Consider the following 16,360-nt stretch of genomic DNA (forward strand, 5'->3'; position numbering starts at 1 on the left):
GAAAGATTTGGAATTTAACCCAGAGCTTTCGCACAAGATCTGATAACCAGAACTTTTCCAGCCCTTGTTGATAAAGTACCATTGTTAGAAATTTTGCATGCCACCAGGAATCAAACCGACTGCCTCCAAGTTGAACCCTGATTTATGCTTTGGCTATGAATGAGTTCACTGAAGCTTGTGTATTTCTTTCCTGCGGTAAATCATGTTTTATTATTGAACAAAGTGCATGTGATGCCAAGGATAATGTCAATAATTTGATGTATTGTGTTGCAGATGTTCCCACAAGTTGCTACTGTCAGCTACCCAACACCACGTTCTTTGAATCCTACTGCTTTCCAAAGTGCACCAGTGACAGCTGTTCCACCAGTGCCACCTGCAAATCCCAACCCATCACCTAAGCAGCGAGTCTTCACAGGAACAGTTACAAAAGTCCATGACAATTTTGGCTTTATAGATGAAGATGTTTTCTTCCAGACAAGGTATCTTTTCTTCAGTGAAAGTATTTTATTATAACTTCAAAATATAATGCTAATCAATGATATTTGTGTCATTTTGTTTTTAAAAAGTCTCTCTAGACAGACATGATCTCAATAAGTGCAGTATTGTGTATCAAAAATGAAGAATAGTGTTTCATCCATAAGACAGGAATTATGTTTGAGCTTCAAAAGAAAGAAGGGAGGGAACCACTGTTGCTCATGATGAGTTTTGAGATACATACTTCAAACTAAGCCCGTTTATAAATATCTTTCTAAGCTCACACTTTGTATCTCCGAAGGGTTCCAAAAGAGACAAATACTGCCTAACTTATAAAACTTAATTAATATGATCTTGATAAAGGAGTGTGAATCAGGTACAGAGCTTTTTGGTAAAGTCAGGCTGTTCAGTCACAAAAACTACATTCATAAAAAAATCTTTTATTGCCAGTTTTAGTATCCCACAAACCTACTTCACATTTCCACATCCAAGCAGTTTTCAGAACACTACACTATTTCCTTCAACCCCCTGCATAGAAGTCTCCAACTGAGAATTGAACCAGTTGACAACAACGATCTTAAGTTCTACGTTATCTCTAAATTATTGTCCAACAAATCTTATCTCCCAAAAGCGTGAATAGGTAATACTTCCTGAGTGCAACGTCGAGTATTGAGGATGGATATTTGAAATGTTTGCAACAGAAATGCTGACTAATATCCTTAGTACAGGTAGCAGCATGTGGAACCACGTTTTCGATACCTACCTTGCGCACAATTTGTAGTACCAGAGGTTTCCTGTGATAATTGCTAAAGTAGTGGTGTGTCCAGCATGAGGAAATTCATCAACCAGAATGAAAACCATCAGTCCTGGATCAGATTGCAGTTTTTGTCCACTTCTTGCACTGTTTCACCATTCTGAATACTGAGACTTCCACTTTGCTTTTCATCATGCGCATTTATTTGTATGGCTGCTTATAGTTATCAGTCTAATATTCCCTTCACACATTACTGTGGCCTCAATTACTAGACATGGACTCCTGGAGAGTATGAACACCTGTGTATTCTTTCATGCACAAAAATTGAATTAAAGCATGCACTTCACATGTGCTGGGAGCAGCACTTTCCAAAGTCACTGTTGTTTCTTTCCCTCATACTCAAATGACTACTCCATAAAAATGATGACTGCTGTGCCTTTGTAAACAGTGAATAGATGGTGCAGCATATGTGCAATTTGTTGTGTCCTGCGGCCGACAGGAAAAAGAACTAACAGTTAGTTTGAATGCACTGTATTATAATTAAAGAAAAAAAAGCATTCTTAGCATATAACAAGTTTTAAATGCAAGAACAACAAGAAAATCCACAGCTCTTGTGGTGACAACCAAATAAGGAAACAAGACATTGGAAGAAAAATAGTGACCAACATCTACTCTACACAATACAAAAATACAACGTGCTACTACAATGCTGCAGTACTGGCTGGAGCTGCTCCTAGTGGTTGGTAAACACCGCTGGTCTGACGGTCAAGGCATGCTTATAAAGCCAGGTCAGTGGAGTGCTACATCAGTCATATGAGTTCCGATTGGTGGAACACTGCTACATGTTGCCTGGTGAAGTAGTTCCTTGTTTATTTGGAAATTCTGTTATTGTTTCTGTCCGCTGGCAATGTTTCTCTCCACACTGCTGAAAGGGGGTTAGAAACCCATCTCGCATGTCAGTTCTGCGGGCCCTCTAACAATATGGAACCGCTACGACATTTCTCCCCCTGGGGAAAAGAAATGCACAGCACCAAAATTATCCATAGGAGTAGGGGCGTCCTGGTCGACATCCATAGGTTCGTGGCCGGCAGGGACGGGAGGCGGCGATGCAGCACGGGCAGCTGGCAGCGAAGACAGCAGCTGAGGTGGAGGTGGAAGCGGAGGTTCCGTCACAGGGCAGTCGGTGATAATCACTGGCAGCTCCCCCAGGGGTCGTGGTCCACCAGACGGGGGCAGAGCTGGTTGAGACGCCAGCAGGCAGCGGAACCGTCAGCCCACCGGAGAGACAACATCACCCGACCACAGAGCTCAGTGATGACAGCAGGCACCCTATGTGCCCATGGATCAGAGAATGTCTGCGCCCAGACCTTCTGCCCGACGCAAAAGGAGTGCGTCGGAGGGCGGGCGGGGGAGGGTGAGAAGCCTCGGGTACCAAGGCAGATAACAGGGAGCGAATAATCGACTGTGAAGTATCTCCGCTGGACTTTTACTGGCATGGGGGCAGTATGGTACGTAGCCAAGAAAAGAAGCACGGCCTCCAACAGGTGACGGCTCGGCAGCTTATCGAGTTGGGTCTTGAATGTCCACACAAAACGTTCCACCCGGCCATTTGATGCAGGGTGAAATGGGGCGGTATGGACGAGGAAGATGCCATTGGCAGTACCATAACCTGCCAAGTTTTCTGGTTTTCCCAGAACATTTCCGGATTTTGGAGTAGTTTTCCAGTTGAACATCGTTTTTTTCCGAATTTTCAACTCCTAGGCTTGTTCCCACCCTCTGCATTCATAACGCATTTTGACTTTCGATAATAGCTGTTATTCTCAGATATCTGTGTTTGAAATTCGACTGAAAGTAGACTGATAATATTATCAATAATCCCTTCTCACAGAATATCACTGCACTTTTGTCATTAACTCTGTGTTTGAAACACTCCCGGCAAAAGTCGAACAAACGTTCTATTGATAAACACATCTCACAGATTATTGCTGCATACTCTTTGTGCTTTGACTACATGTTAGTGACCTAGCGGGAAAGCTTTGTTTATGCTTGGTTTTATGCGGTGCTTGCTGTGGTTCAGGTATTTGTGCAATTGTGTGATGAATTTTTGTGTGATTTAGTGTTTTCGTGATGAGTTCTTGTAAGGAGTGGTTCATCAGTCTTTCAGGGATAGATATTCTGCTGAATTTCCGTGTATTATGTGATCGTGGAAAGGCAAAACATTCGCATTCTGTTCCATTTGTTCGTGTGATACAAATATTGCTTTTAGAGGAAGAACTGAATTAATAAATCATATTAAATCCATTAAACATATCTGCAGTATGAAAATGAAGGATAGCATTAGGAAAATTGATTCATTTTTTACCACTCCTGGATCTGACCTAGATGTTATAAGAGCAGAATGTTTGTTCACTTCAGTTTTATTTGAACATAATATTCTGTTAGCTGCTGCAATCCCGCTGGTGCCCTTTTCGAGAAGATATTCTCTGATTCAGAAGTAGCAAAAAAGAATACAATGATGGTTGTACAAAGACTTCACATATTTTGAAAGAAATGGCTACAGATTCAAAAAATGAAGTCATTAGTTGTATGCAGTGGAAACCATTTACTTTGGCTACAGGTGGGAGCTATGACAGTGATGCTAAGCATTGCCTTGGTGGGTGATTCAACAGGACACAATACTGGGGATTTGTTAATTTCACTGTTGTAGTATTACAAAATACCAATTGAAGACTGTGTAGTGTTCTGTTCACACAGTGCTCCTAATGGCTATGTTTCGGAAAGTGTCTGCAGAGACTGTTGGAGCAGTTGAATCCTTTAGTTGGCTTCTTTAAAGATGAGGTGCGTGTTAGTGCTGAGTGTGCATCAAGTAGCATAACATCGTTTACAATCTCAAAAGCTGAGCTTGGTGATTCTAAAGACCATGGAAAGAGGAAAGCTATCGAGTCATCAGAACTGGTTGTCCCAAGAGATTTGCATCTGCCACAAAATCTGACACTCCTGTGCTGCAGAACAACAACATTATTCAAACCCGTGAAGAGAAACTGTTTATGTTTCTCTCTTCAGATTTAAACAAGGCATACTGTGCTTTTCTGTGTGCTGTCATTCTTTTATTTGAGAATCTCAATTCTGTATTTCACAGTGCTTCCCCTTAAACTCATAAACTGTTAGAACTAATGACGAACCTATTACAGCAGCTTCTTTCCAGGTTTGTTAAACCTAAAGTTACAAAGAGTTCCTTGTTACAGGAAGTTCAGTACCATCTTGTTGAATAACAGAGAGAAAATGTTGATTTAGCTATTGGCATTCAGGCAATGGATTTGGTGGAGAAACGTAATGATAAAGACAAACCAACATTCTTTTCATCTGTCAGGGCTTACTTCTGCTCTGCATGCGATTATATCATAAACAAGTTTCACTTCAGTGATGAAGAAGTTTCCAAAATTGAGGATGCCAAATTTTCTTCTGTAGAATTTCTTATAGAAAGGTTTCCATCACTTCTGCAAAGGAAGGGAAGTGAGTCAGCCGAGGACGCAATGAATGTGCTTCAGAGCCAATTTGTGGCCCTGCAGGTTTATGACTCTGTTACTGTGAGAGCGAGAATTTGACAGATTATACCAAATGGGCTCACTTTGATGAGCATTCGTGGAGCTAGTGGTGTTCCGAAGTACGATAGCTTATCCGGGCTAATGCTCTCTGTTTTGACTCTTCTGCACAGCACCGCTGAGTTGGAGCGTGTGTTCAGCTAGGTGAAAAAGAATCGCAATCAGTTTAGGTCCTCGATGTCGAATGAAACTCTGGGATCCATTTCTGTTTTGAACACAAGAAACAGTGGTCTATGTTACATGAATAGTTTTCCTTCAGAATTTCTGAAGAAAGCATAGAAAGCTACTCATCTTTATCTCTCCTCTGCAATCTGTGATGGGATGTGAGCAGTGTTCTTTGAATTTGAGAAAATTTTGTAAATAAATGTTCAGTATAGTAGTTTTGACAGTGTCATTCATATTGTGGCTTGCAAGATCAAGTGCAGGAAAGCTCATTTTTGTGTAGTGCGTGAACTGTTCTCAATGTTAAGTGACAACAAATGAACACTCATCGGTAAATAACTTGTGTAAGTACCTAACTTCAGAGTTCGAAAATAGTGATCTTAAAATGTAGCCTACATTATTATGTGTTAACATTACTTGTAATCTCTTTGTGTGTAGTCTTTCCTCACTATGTTCGAACACCTTGCAATGAATGAATGCATTAAATTTTTGCGATTTGGGATCTTCTGGATTTTTGTATTTGAAAGTTGGCAGGTATGCAGTACAGATCTGCTTAAACTCGGTCGAAGTAAATTGTGGACCATTATCTGTAACAATTGTTTTGGGGAGTTCCTCGACAGCAAAGAGGCGCTGGAGAAGTTGATAGTCTCAGCATAAGTGGTGTTCATCATGCAGAACATGTAAGGGTATCCCGACTCGGAGTGGATCAGTATGAGCCACTGGAAACCATGAAAAGGCCCTACGAAATCCAAATGGAGACATTCCCATGGAGTAGCTGCATCCGGTCATGAAAAATACTGGCGCAGGGGTGCTGCCTGACGTGTTTGGTACGTGGTGCAGAATGACACAAGGGAGGCAATGTCTTTATCCATACCGCACCAATAAAGGTGTCAGCGGGCCAACTGTTTGGTGAGGACGATGCCCCAATGGCCAACATGGAGGAGGTCGAGGACATGGCGGCGCAACTCATGCGGTATGACCACCTGGGGAATGTTCAGATCGCTATGCAAAAGGATGACTGTGACGGTGATCCCAAAAATGCTGGATCTGTGCATTGTGAACGCTATGACGGCTGGTCGGCGAAGCTGCAGCGATTTGGCGGCAGAGAGCTTGCAGTGTCTGATCCTGAGCAGTGACCTGCTAGACCGCATCGGCATCCAACGCAAGCGCATCCAGAGCTGCGTCCACGTCCCGTCCCATATGGAAACAAACAAAGGGAGAATTGTCAAACTCACGGTCCTCCCCGGCAGGCAGTCAGGACGGGAAGTCGGCATTTGCATGCCTTTCAGAGGTATGGTAGACGATATCAAAGTCGAACATTGCCAGGAAAAGCACTCAGTGCTGGAGTGGAGCGCCATCCAGGTGAGCACTGTAGCACTTGGGTGAAACAAAGAAACAAATGTTGGTGGTCAGCCTGTAGCGTGAAATGACAGCCATACATGAAATCGTAGAATTTCATCAGGGCAAAAACCAATGCCAAAGCTTCATTTTCAGTTTGACTATATTTGGTTTGAACGTCAGTCAATTTTTTGGATACGAAAACCACTGGACTCTCAATGCCATTGACCACTTGCAAGAGGACCGCACCCAGGCCATAGTCCGAGGCATCGGCGGCAACAATGAGGGGCAGGGAAGGATCGTAAGCGGCCAGACAAGGAGGGTGGGAGAGAGCTGACTTGAGACGTGTGAAAGCCTGTTCACACGCCATGTCCCAAACCCAACGCACAGCCTTGCGCAATAACCTGGTCAGAGGTATAAAACGCTGATAATAGTTGATTTGACCGAGGATGTATTGCAGTTGCTTCATGTTGGTAGGAGGAGGTAGGTTTTGAATCACCTTGACATACTCCTTAGAAGGGTGAAGGCCGTGGGTATCAGTCGTGAACCCAAGATAGCTGACATCTCATGCAAAAAAGTCACATATTTATTTCCGACAACACAGGTTAGCCTCAGCAAAAACCTGAAACTGCCGATCCAGCTAGTCCGCAAGTTTCATAGCGGACGAGCCATTGACGATGACATCATCCATATAATTGGCTGCCCCCAGGCGCCTGGCTTATGAGACGTTGGAAAATGACAGGGGCGCTGGCAATGCCAAAAGGGAGGTGGTTGTACCGGAAAAGACCACACGGGGTATTGATGACTATGATCTGCTGTGATTCCTCATCCAACGGCAGCTGCAAATAAGCATCACACAAATCAGTTTTGGCAAAAATGGTCAAGCTTGCAAGACTTGTGAGTATGTCATCCACCAATGGGACAGGATAGGCATCGATGATGGACTGAGAATTGACGATGAACTTAAAATCACCACAGATGCATAAAGCGCCATTAGGCTTCTTGACTATCACGATAGGCATCGCCTAGCGACTGTGTGTGACAGGAGAAAGGATGCCTTCATCTTGTAAGCAGCGAAGTTCCACCTGGAGCCTGTTTCAGAGAGCAAAGGGGTCAGGGCGGACCTTAAGAAAATGAGGAACAGCAGAGGGAAGAAGTTGAACATGCACAGCGAAACCCTTCACCTCCGGTGTGGAGGATGAGAACAATGTTTCGTATTTACTGAGCAACAGGGTGAGGAGGGTATCGGATGAGGGAATTGATACCGCGTCCTGCACTGATAAACCCGGATGACCAAAAATGTCCACACCCAGAAGGTTAGTAGCACTGGGGGATCTGACCACCAAAAACTGAGCAGTGAAGGAACGACTGTTGTAAGAGATTTGTGTGGAAAAAAATGCCATCGACTGATATAGAGTGATTACTGAAACTGCACAAGGCGTGAGTGTACAGGGATAAAGCTGGTAAGCCCAAGCTTTGGTATGTGGCACCATCCAGAATAGAAACAGACGATGCCGTGTCAATTTGGAAGACCACCGGAATATGCGTGACCTCCAAGATAAGGAGAAAACGGGTACGCAACTGCGGAATGATGGAAAATACTTGGCTTTCAATGGAATGCGAGCCGTCCATGTCCTGAGGTGACAATTCGCGATGAGCCTGTGTGTCCATAGGAAGCGTGGCATCTACGCTATGTTTCTGTGAAGCCTGACACACCACGGTGATGTGGCCCGCTCAGTTGCAAGCTGTGCATTTTGCTCGCTGGTTGGGACACTCCGATCGTTGGTGAGTCCGGAAACAGCCTGGACAGGAGGGAAGCAGGGAGAAAGACTTCCTGTCATGGGATGGACCAGCAGATTGATGAGACTCCTGCTTGGCGCTAGGCAACTGGTGAGCCGCGAAAACAGCTGGAGACGTGGTGGTTGTAGCCGGTGGGACTGTTTAAACGCACGAATGATCAGCAGACAGGTGTCAAGGGAAGGTCCTGTAACTTCAAAATATCAGCCTGAAGACCCTTGTCTGGTGCGTGAAAGACCACCATATCGTGAATCAATGAAGAGGCACAAGATCACTTGCAGGCAACGTTGGCACACCAGAATTTACAATCGCAGGAGAGACCCTGGAGCGTCGTAATCCATTCCCGATAAGTCTTACCTGATGACTTGCGATAAGAGAAGGAAGTCTAACGGGGGGAGGTGACATGTATTTGTGTGTCGAAGTACTCAAAAAGGCAGCCCATAATATGGGTAAATGAATGATGGCGAGTATGCTGCTCAGGGTTCAGTTGTTGAATTAAACGATACACCTGTGGACTGACTGCTGCTAAAAAGAAAGCCCAAATTCGATTTTCGTCGTGGATACCATGTGCCAATAAAAGTTGTTCCCACCGTTCTAAATAATTTGACCGTGGATCAACAGACCTGTCGAAAACTGGAAATATCAGTGGAGCCATGTGCGAAGTGTTCAATTTACCTGTGATGGAATCTACTTTATGAGCTACCTCTTGCAACTCTGTTGAGTGAGAGCAATCTTCTGATCTTGTGAGTGCTGCCTGAATCTGCTGTACAGTTTCCACCAAGAACTGAAGAAGTTCCTCTGAGGAGGCCATTCTGTTTGAAAATGAAAGTTTTACTCTTGTCGCCAGTAACTGTTGTGTCCTGCGGTCAGCAGGAAAAAGAACTAGCAGTCAATTTGAACACACTTTATTGTAATTAAAGAAAAAAATACCTTCTTGGCATATACTAAGTTTTAAATGCAAGAACAACAAGAAAATCCACAACTCTTGTGGTGACAAACCAAATAAGGAAACAAGACGATGGAGGAAAATTACTGACCAACATCTACTCTGCGCAATACAAAATACAACATGCTACTACAGTGCTACAGTGAGTGAATACATTGCTAGGGCCAGCATAAGTACTGGCCAGAGCTGTTCCTAGCAGTTGGTAAACACTGCTGGTCTGACGGTCTAGGCGTACTTATAAAGCTAGGTCCTCGGAGTGGTACATCAGTCATATGAGTTCCGGTTGGTGGAACACTGTCACATGTTGTCTGGTGAAGTAGTTCAGTGTTGATTTGGAAAGTCTGTTATTGTTTCTGTCCGCTGGCGATTTTTCTCTGCGCGCTGCTGAGAGGGGGTTAACAACCCATCTTGAGTGTCAGTTCTGCAGGCCCTCTAACAATAAGAGGCCACTATGACACAATTTTTCTTAGCTGCCAACATTTTAGTATAAGCAGCAGCCTTTACTTTTCACAGAAGCCTTGTGAAGTCATAAAAGAACTTTCTGCATTAGCTATTTACCTATAGGCTGATGACAACTCTTGGGTTGCACAGGTAGTAAGAAGACTCACATGACTAAAATAAAATTATACGTAACACATGACTAAAATAAAATTATACATAACACTGCATTATCAAACTTTTTTAAAAAAAAAAAAAAAAAAAAAAAAAAAAAAAAAAAAAAAAAAAAAAAAAAGAATACATCCTTGTAGCATGAGTCACATGATAACATTGGTGGTACCTGACCATAGATTTAGAAATCGCACTCCTTTTCTTATCAGTAATATTGCAGTTTTAAATGTGCTTGTATTTGGATTGGCATATCCCTGCTTCCAGGTAGGTTTTTATGCTTTATTAGGCTTATCATGGTAATTCATCATAGTACTTCTAAGAGAACACATGATAAATCGTTGAGGTTATGTAGGATGATACCATGATGAAGTTACAAACTCGCAGGGATGATGAAGAAGGGTAAATGCATCAATTTGAGAAAAGGGACCTTGGTCTGGAAACAACCAAGTTGGAAGTTATACTTGTTCACTAGAATAGATGGTTTCACAGTAACAAAGATGAACAAGCAGTCATAACTCTTAAGGTAAACACTTCAGAGCCCATGTTTACTGGACTTTTTTCTTATTTTTGTCGAAATTACTTCCTACCAAAATATGGAAAGCAGAGATCTACTGTCAGAAAGATCAGAATGATTTTCACGTATAACTTTAGACTCTGTCATTTCCAGACCAGAGACCCTTACTTTAAATTGATACATTTACCCTCCTGCACCATTCCTGAAAGTTTGTAACATCATCACAGAAACACCCTGTATAACCTTTATCAGTGCAGAGATTATTATGCATCAGTTGTTGTCAGTGTGTGATTTATTTTACAGAGTATGTTTTGGGACTATATTATCAAGTTCTATAAAACGAAGCTAACACTATGTTCTCATTACTACAAATACTACACATGTGTAATAGAAATCTGTATACATTGCTGTGTAGTATTAGGTACGTTAAATTAATATGGCATTAGGCACAGAATTACCTCATCAATTGGTGAGGTTATTAAATAGCAAATAAGTTAAAATTGCTTTCTGGGCAGATAATTAAGTGGATCAAGGCTGAAACGTAAGATTACCAAGAGGAGAAAACTTGATATAAAAAGTGGAAATATATGAAATAAAATGTCAATATTGTGAGATGAGTCAGATAGGAAGAAACTTAAGAATAAGATCCAAAGGACATAATAAAGAGAATGGTTCATCACCAGTAATCAAGCACAGTAAGAGTGAGCAGCCTTTTTTTTTTTTTTTTTTTTTTTTTTTTTTTTTTTTTTTTTTTTTTTTTTGAAGCATCATGGACAGCTTGAATGTATTACATTCAGAGGCAAAAAGTTGGTTACTGTTAGATGTAGAGGAAGTAGAAATATTTTGCACTTTAAAAGATGGATGTTATATCATTGAATATTATGCTGTCTCGGTTCTCAGTGCAAGCATTATCAATAAAAGTGCAAGATTATTTTCAGAATTTTCTATGATGTGATTCCTAAACATTCACCGATTTTATTGTTGACAGCAGCATCGTTGATGGATCTGATATATATATGTAACAAGATATTACAGTCTTTGGTACATGATGGACAGTTGACTTTCATTTGTAAACATTTGGTGCTATACGCCACCATGAGATGTGTAAGAAAGTGTCTTATATGTTTGATAATGCATATTCGCTACTTGCTCATTATTTGTGACTGTGCCTAATGACATTAATATTAAGGTGTGTAATGTGGACAGATTTCCATTACTTGTTGTTAGTAGGTGTAGTAATGATTTATGTTTTCCTTGTTTTATAGAACTTAATAATGGAATAACATAGTTCTGAAACGTGATAAATAAATTACACATTTCCAAAAATTGGTGCATAATAATCTCTGTACTGATTCTGTAATACAAATGTACAGTGGCTTCATAAGAGGTAATATATAAACTTTGTTTTGATGTTTCATAATCTTGCTTTTGTCGGTTAAATATTTAAGATGTAATATGGAATCACTCATTTGCTTGGAAAATGTTGAAAGATCTGGCAATCATTGGCTTTTATACCAGAATGCCAGATTTTTCAATTTGTAATTTTTATAACCTAAGCAATTAGTTTGTGAGAAAAAAGTTATTTTGCTTATGTATCTCGGAAATGTTATAAATTAAAAATTTTAAAGCACAGTTGTGTTTGTGAGACAAAAAATTTCAAATGTAATTATGGTAGCAGCAAGTTTCACTACATTTTGAAATCCATAAAATGTAGTTCATTTTAATGAATTTGCATCTAGTCATTCATACAGTTACCATATAAATACTTCCAAGAATATGTAGGAACTACATGGTGTTCCAGGATGTGATTTTAGGAAGTGTTAGTGTAGTCTAATTTGAATAAAAAAAATTTCAATTTTTCCGTCTCGGAGTACATTATACCAACTAAATAATGTCTTCTACTTCATCCACTCACTGTTCATTTTCACGTTGAGATGAGGTATGTCTGCTGGGTTCTGCACCAGTGCGACACAGTTTAGTGAAAATAGGAGTAATTATTCTTGAATGTGGTACTCTGTAATTAGAAAATTATCTACTATACCCCCTAAAACCTGCAGCAGTGTTTACCCCACTAAAATATTTACTATTCCTCGTGAATGGAATGATGATCCCAGTTTGTAGAGAAACAGTATTCCTTAAAAGCAAAGCAACAGAACTTGTTTCACAAGAAATTAAAAGGGGGAGAAAGAACTAATTAGACCAATCAACATCCTTTCTGAGGTGGACAACTTACTCACAAAAGTTTACATTATATAACCGAAAGAATAAGGGAAAAAGGTCAATAAATTTGCTTTTCATCGAAATCGTAGTGTCATATTCTTCGTTTCTCGTAGGTATGAGTTCACATTTCAGCATGTCTTCTGTCTGAAAATTGGTTTGATGCGGCTCTCCACATTACTCTATCCTGTGCAAGCCTCTTCATATCTGAGTAACTATTACAACCTACATCCATTTGAATGTGCTTCTTGTATTCGTCTCTTGGTTCCCCTCTACATTCCCTCCCCACCCCCACCCCCACCCCCCCCACCCTCCTTTCCCACCAGTACTAAACTAATTAATCCTTGATGTCTCAGAATGTGTTCTGTCAATGGATTCCTTCTTATAGGCAAATTGTGCCACATGTTTCTTTTGGCCCCAATTTTATTCAATACCTCTTCATTAGTAACATGATATACCCATCTAATCAGCAGCAGTCTCCTGTAGCACTACATTTGAAAAGCTTCTATTGTCTTCTTGTCTGAACTGCTTATCGTCCACGTTTCACTTCCATACAAGGCTACACTCCAGACAAATACCTTCAAAAAAGACTTTCATATACATAAACCGCTATTCTGTGTTAACAAATTTCTCTTCTCCAGAAAGCTTTTCTTACCATTGCCAACCTGTATTCTATATCCTTTGAACTACATTGCATTACACATGTTTTACTTTTGTCGATATTCAAGACACTGACAACCATGGCTTACTAAACCAATAATTTAGTGATATTCACATCTGTCAGTATCTTGCTTTTATTTCAATTGGTATTGTTACATTCTTCTTGAAGTCTGAGGGTATTTCGTCTGTCTAGTACATCTGGCACACCAGATAGAATAGTTCAGTCATGACTGGCGCTCCCTGGGATATCACTAGAGTTCTGAGGAAATGTCATGTATTCCAGGGGCCTTGTTTCAACTTAGGTTTTACAGTGCTCTCTCAGAGTCTTCTTGCAGTATTGTATCTCCCATCTCATCTTTCTCTTTCTATAATGTTGCCTTCATGTTCAGTTTCTTTGTGTAGCACCTTAATATACTCATTGCAGTTTTCCATTCTTTGCTAATACTTGTTTTCTATCTGAGTGCTTGATATTCGTACAACTGCTTCACTTTTCTCAAAGGCCTCTTTAATTTTTATATAGGTGGTATCTATCTTTCCCTTTGTTATACATGCTTCTATAGCCTACATTTGCCCCCTAGCCATTCCTGCTTTGCCATTTTCCACATTCTGTCAGTCTCATTTTTAGACGTTCATATTCCATTTTGCTTGTTTCATTTGTTGCATTTTTGAATCTTCACCTTACATCAACTAAATTCAATATTTCCTGTGATATGAAAGTATTTCTATGAGGCCTTGTCTATTTGATCATCCGCTTCCTACAAGAGAGGGTGTTTCAAAAGAAAGTTTATCTTTGAAGAACTCTCTGTGCATGCATAGCAAATCAGAGGTGAATGGGTGGGTTTGTTCAGTGCTTGCTTGGCCTTTAGGAATTCAGTCAATATGGAGCACTTCGTGGGAGTGGATCATGCGTTTTGTATGCGAGAATGCTATAAAAGCAGTGATTCGGCAACTAGCAAGGAGAAAACTTTGCAGTAACTGTGGATTGCACAATATAAATGATGCTTCAAGTCTTCCTCATATCTGGTAATGGATCAAAACATTTGAGGAGACCATTCAAGACAGGCCAAACCAAATTTGAGAAAACCAAGGTCATCAAGATCAGGCAAATCCGTAGAGAGTGTAAATCAGTCTGTTTGTGACGTTCCTATCCTCTCCATTCATAAGTTTGCAATTTCTTTAAATGTGCGTAGATCATCACTGCACCAAGTTCTGCAGAAAGACCTTAAACTGCACCCTTACAGAATCCAATTGGTGCAAGAATTAAAGCCTCAGGATGCCCAACATAGGCTGCGGTTTGTTAATGATGTGACGGAGTGGTCTTCTAAATCTACATCTACATGAATACTCTGCAATTCACATTTAAGTGCTTGGCAGAGGGTTCATCGAACCACAATCATACTATATCTCTACCATTCCACTCCCGAACAGCGCGCGGGAAAAACGAACACCTAAACCTTTCTGTTCAAGCTCTGATTTCTCTTATTTTATTTTGATGATCATTCCTACCTATGTAGGTTGGGCTCAACAAAATATTTTCGCATTCAGAAGAGAAAGTTGGTGACTGAAATTTCATAAATAGATCTCGCCGCGACGAAAAACGTCTTTGCTTTAATGACTTCCATCCCAATTCGCGTATCATATCTGCCTCACTGTCTCCCCTATTACGTGATAATACAAAACGAGCTGCCCTTTTTTTGCACCCTTTCGATGTCCTCCGTCAATCCCACCTGGTAAGGATCCCACACCGCGCAGCAATATTCTAACAGAGGACGAACGAGTGTAGTGTAAGCTGTCTCTTTAGTAGACTTATTGCATCTTCTAAGTGTCCTGCCAATGAAACGCAACCTTTGGCTCGCCTTCCCCACAATATTATCTATGTGGTCTTTCCAACTGAAGTTGTTCGTAATTTTTACACCCAGGTACTTAGTTGAATTGACAGCCTTGAGAATTGTACTATTTATCGAGTAATCGAATTCCAACGGATTTCTTTTGGAACTCATGTGGATCACCTCACACTTTTCGTTATTTAGCATCAACTGCCACCTGCCACACCATACAGCAATCTTTTCTAAATCGCTTTGCAACTGATACTGGTCTTCGGATGACCTTACTAGACGGTAAATTACAGCATCATCTGCGAACAACCTAAGAGAACTGCTCAGATTGTCACCCAGGTCATTTATACAGATCAGGAACAGCAGAGGTCCCAGGACGTTTCCATGGGGAACACCTGATATCACTTCAGTTTTACTCGATGATTTGCCGTCTATTACTACGAATTGCGACCTTCCTGACAGGAAATTACGAATCCAGTCGCACAACTGAGACGAAACCCCATAGGCCCGCAGCTTGATTAGAAGTCGCTTGTGAGGAACGGTGTCAAAAGCTTTCTGGAAATCTAGAAATACGGAATCAACTTGAGATCCCCTGTCGATAGCGGCCATTACTTCGTGCGAATAAAGAGCTAGCTGCGTTGCACAAGAACGATGTTTTCTGAAACCATGCTGATTACGTATCAATAGATTGGTCCCTTCGAGGTGATTCATAATATATGAATACAGTATATGCTCCAAAACCCTACTGCAAACCGACGTCAATGATATAGGTCTGTAGTTCGATGAATTACTCCTACTACCCTTCTTAAACACTGGTGCGACCTGCGCAATTTTCCAATCTGTAGGTACAGATCTATCGGTGAGCGAGCGGTTGTATATGATTGCCAAGTAGGGAGCTATTGTATCAGTGTAATCTGAAAGGAACCTAATCGGTATACAATCTGGACCTGAAGACTTGCCCGTATCAAGCGATTTGAGTTGCTTTGCAACCCCTAAGGTATCTACTTCTAAGAAACTCATGGTGGCAGCTGTTCGTGTTTCAAATTCTGGAATATTCCATTCGTCTTCCCTGGTGAAGGAATTTCGGAAAACTGCGTTCAATAACACCACTTTAGCGGCACAGTTGTCGGTAACAGTACCATCGGCACTGCGCAGCAAAGGTATTGACTGCATCTTGCCGCTTGTGTACTTTACATACGACCAGAATTTCTTCGGATTTTCTATCAAATCTCGAGACAATGTTTCATTGTGAAACCTATTAAAGGCATCTCGCATTGAAGTCCGTGCCAAATTTTGCGTTTGGCGTGTCTGTAAATTTTTGCCAATCTTCGGGATTTCGCGTTCTTCTGAACTTCGCATGCTTTCTCCGTTGCCTCTGCAACAGCGTTCGGACCTGTTTTGTGTACCGCGGGGGATCAGTTCCATCTCTTACCAATTTATGAGGTATGAATC

General features: G+C 41.1%; 1 protein-coding gene across 3 annotated transcripts in view; it reads left to right on the top strand.

The window, feature by feature from the left end:
- The window catches only part of LOC126410937 (cell division cycle and apoptosis regulator protein 1-like), a 259,834-nt gene that overhangs the window by 83,450 nt on the left and 160,024 nt on the right, over positions 1 to 16,360 (top strand). For all 3 annotated transcript variants that reach the window (XM_050081326.1, XM_050081328.1, XM_050081327.1), the window contains exon 5: positions 274 to 479. In XM_050081326.1, the coding sequence (XP_049937283.1) occupies positions 274 to 479 (206 nt within the window). The remainder of the gene's footprint in view (positions 1 to 273; positions 480 to 16,360) is intronic.

Source organism: Schistocerca serialis, chromosome 1 (assembly GCF_023864345.2).
Source record: "Schistocerca serialis cubense isolate TAMUIC-IGC-003099 chromosome 1, iqSchSeri2.2, whole genome shotgun sequence".
In the NCBI taxonomy this organism is placed as follows: domain Eukaryota; kingdom Metazoa; phylum Arthropoda; class Insecta; order Orthoptera; family Acrididae; genus Schistocerca; species Schistocerca serialis.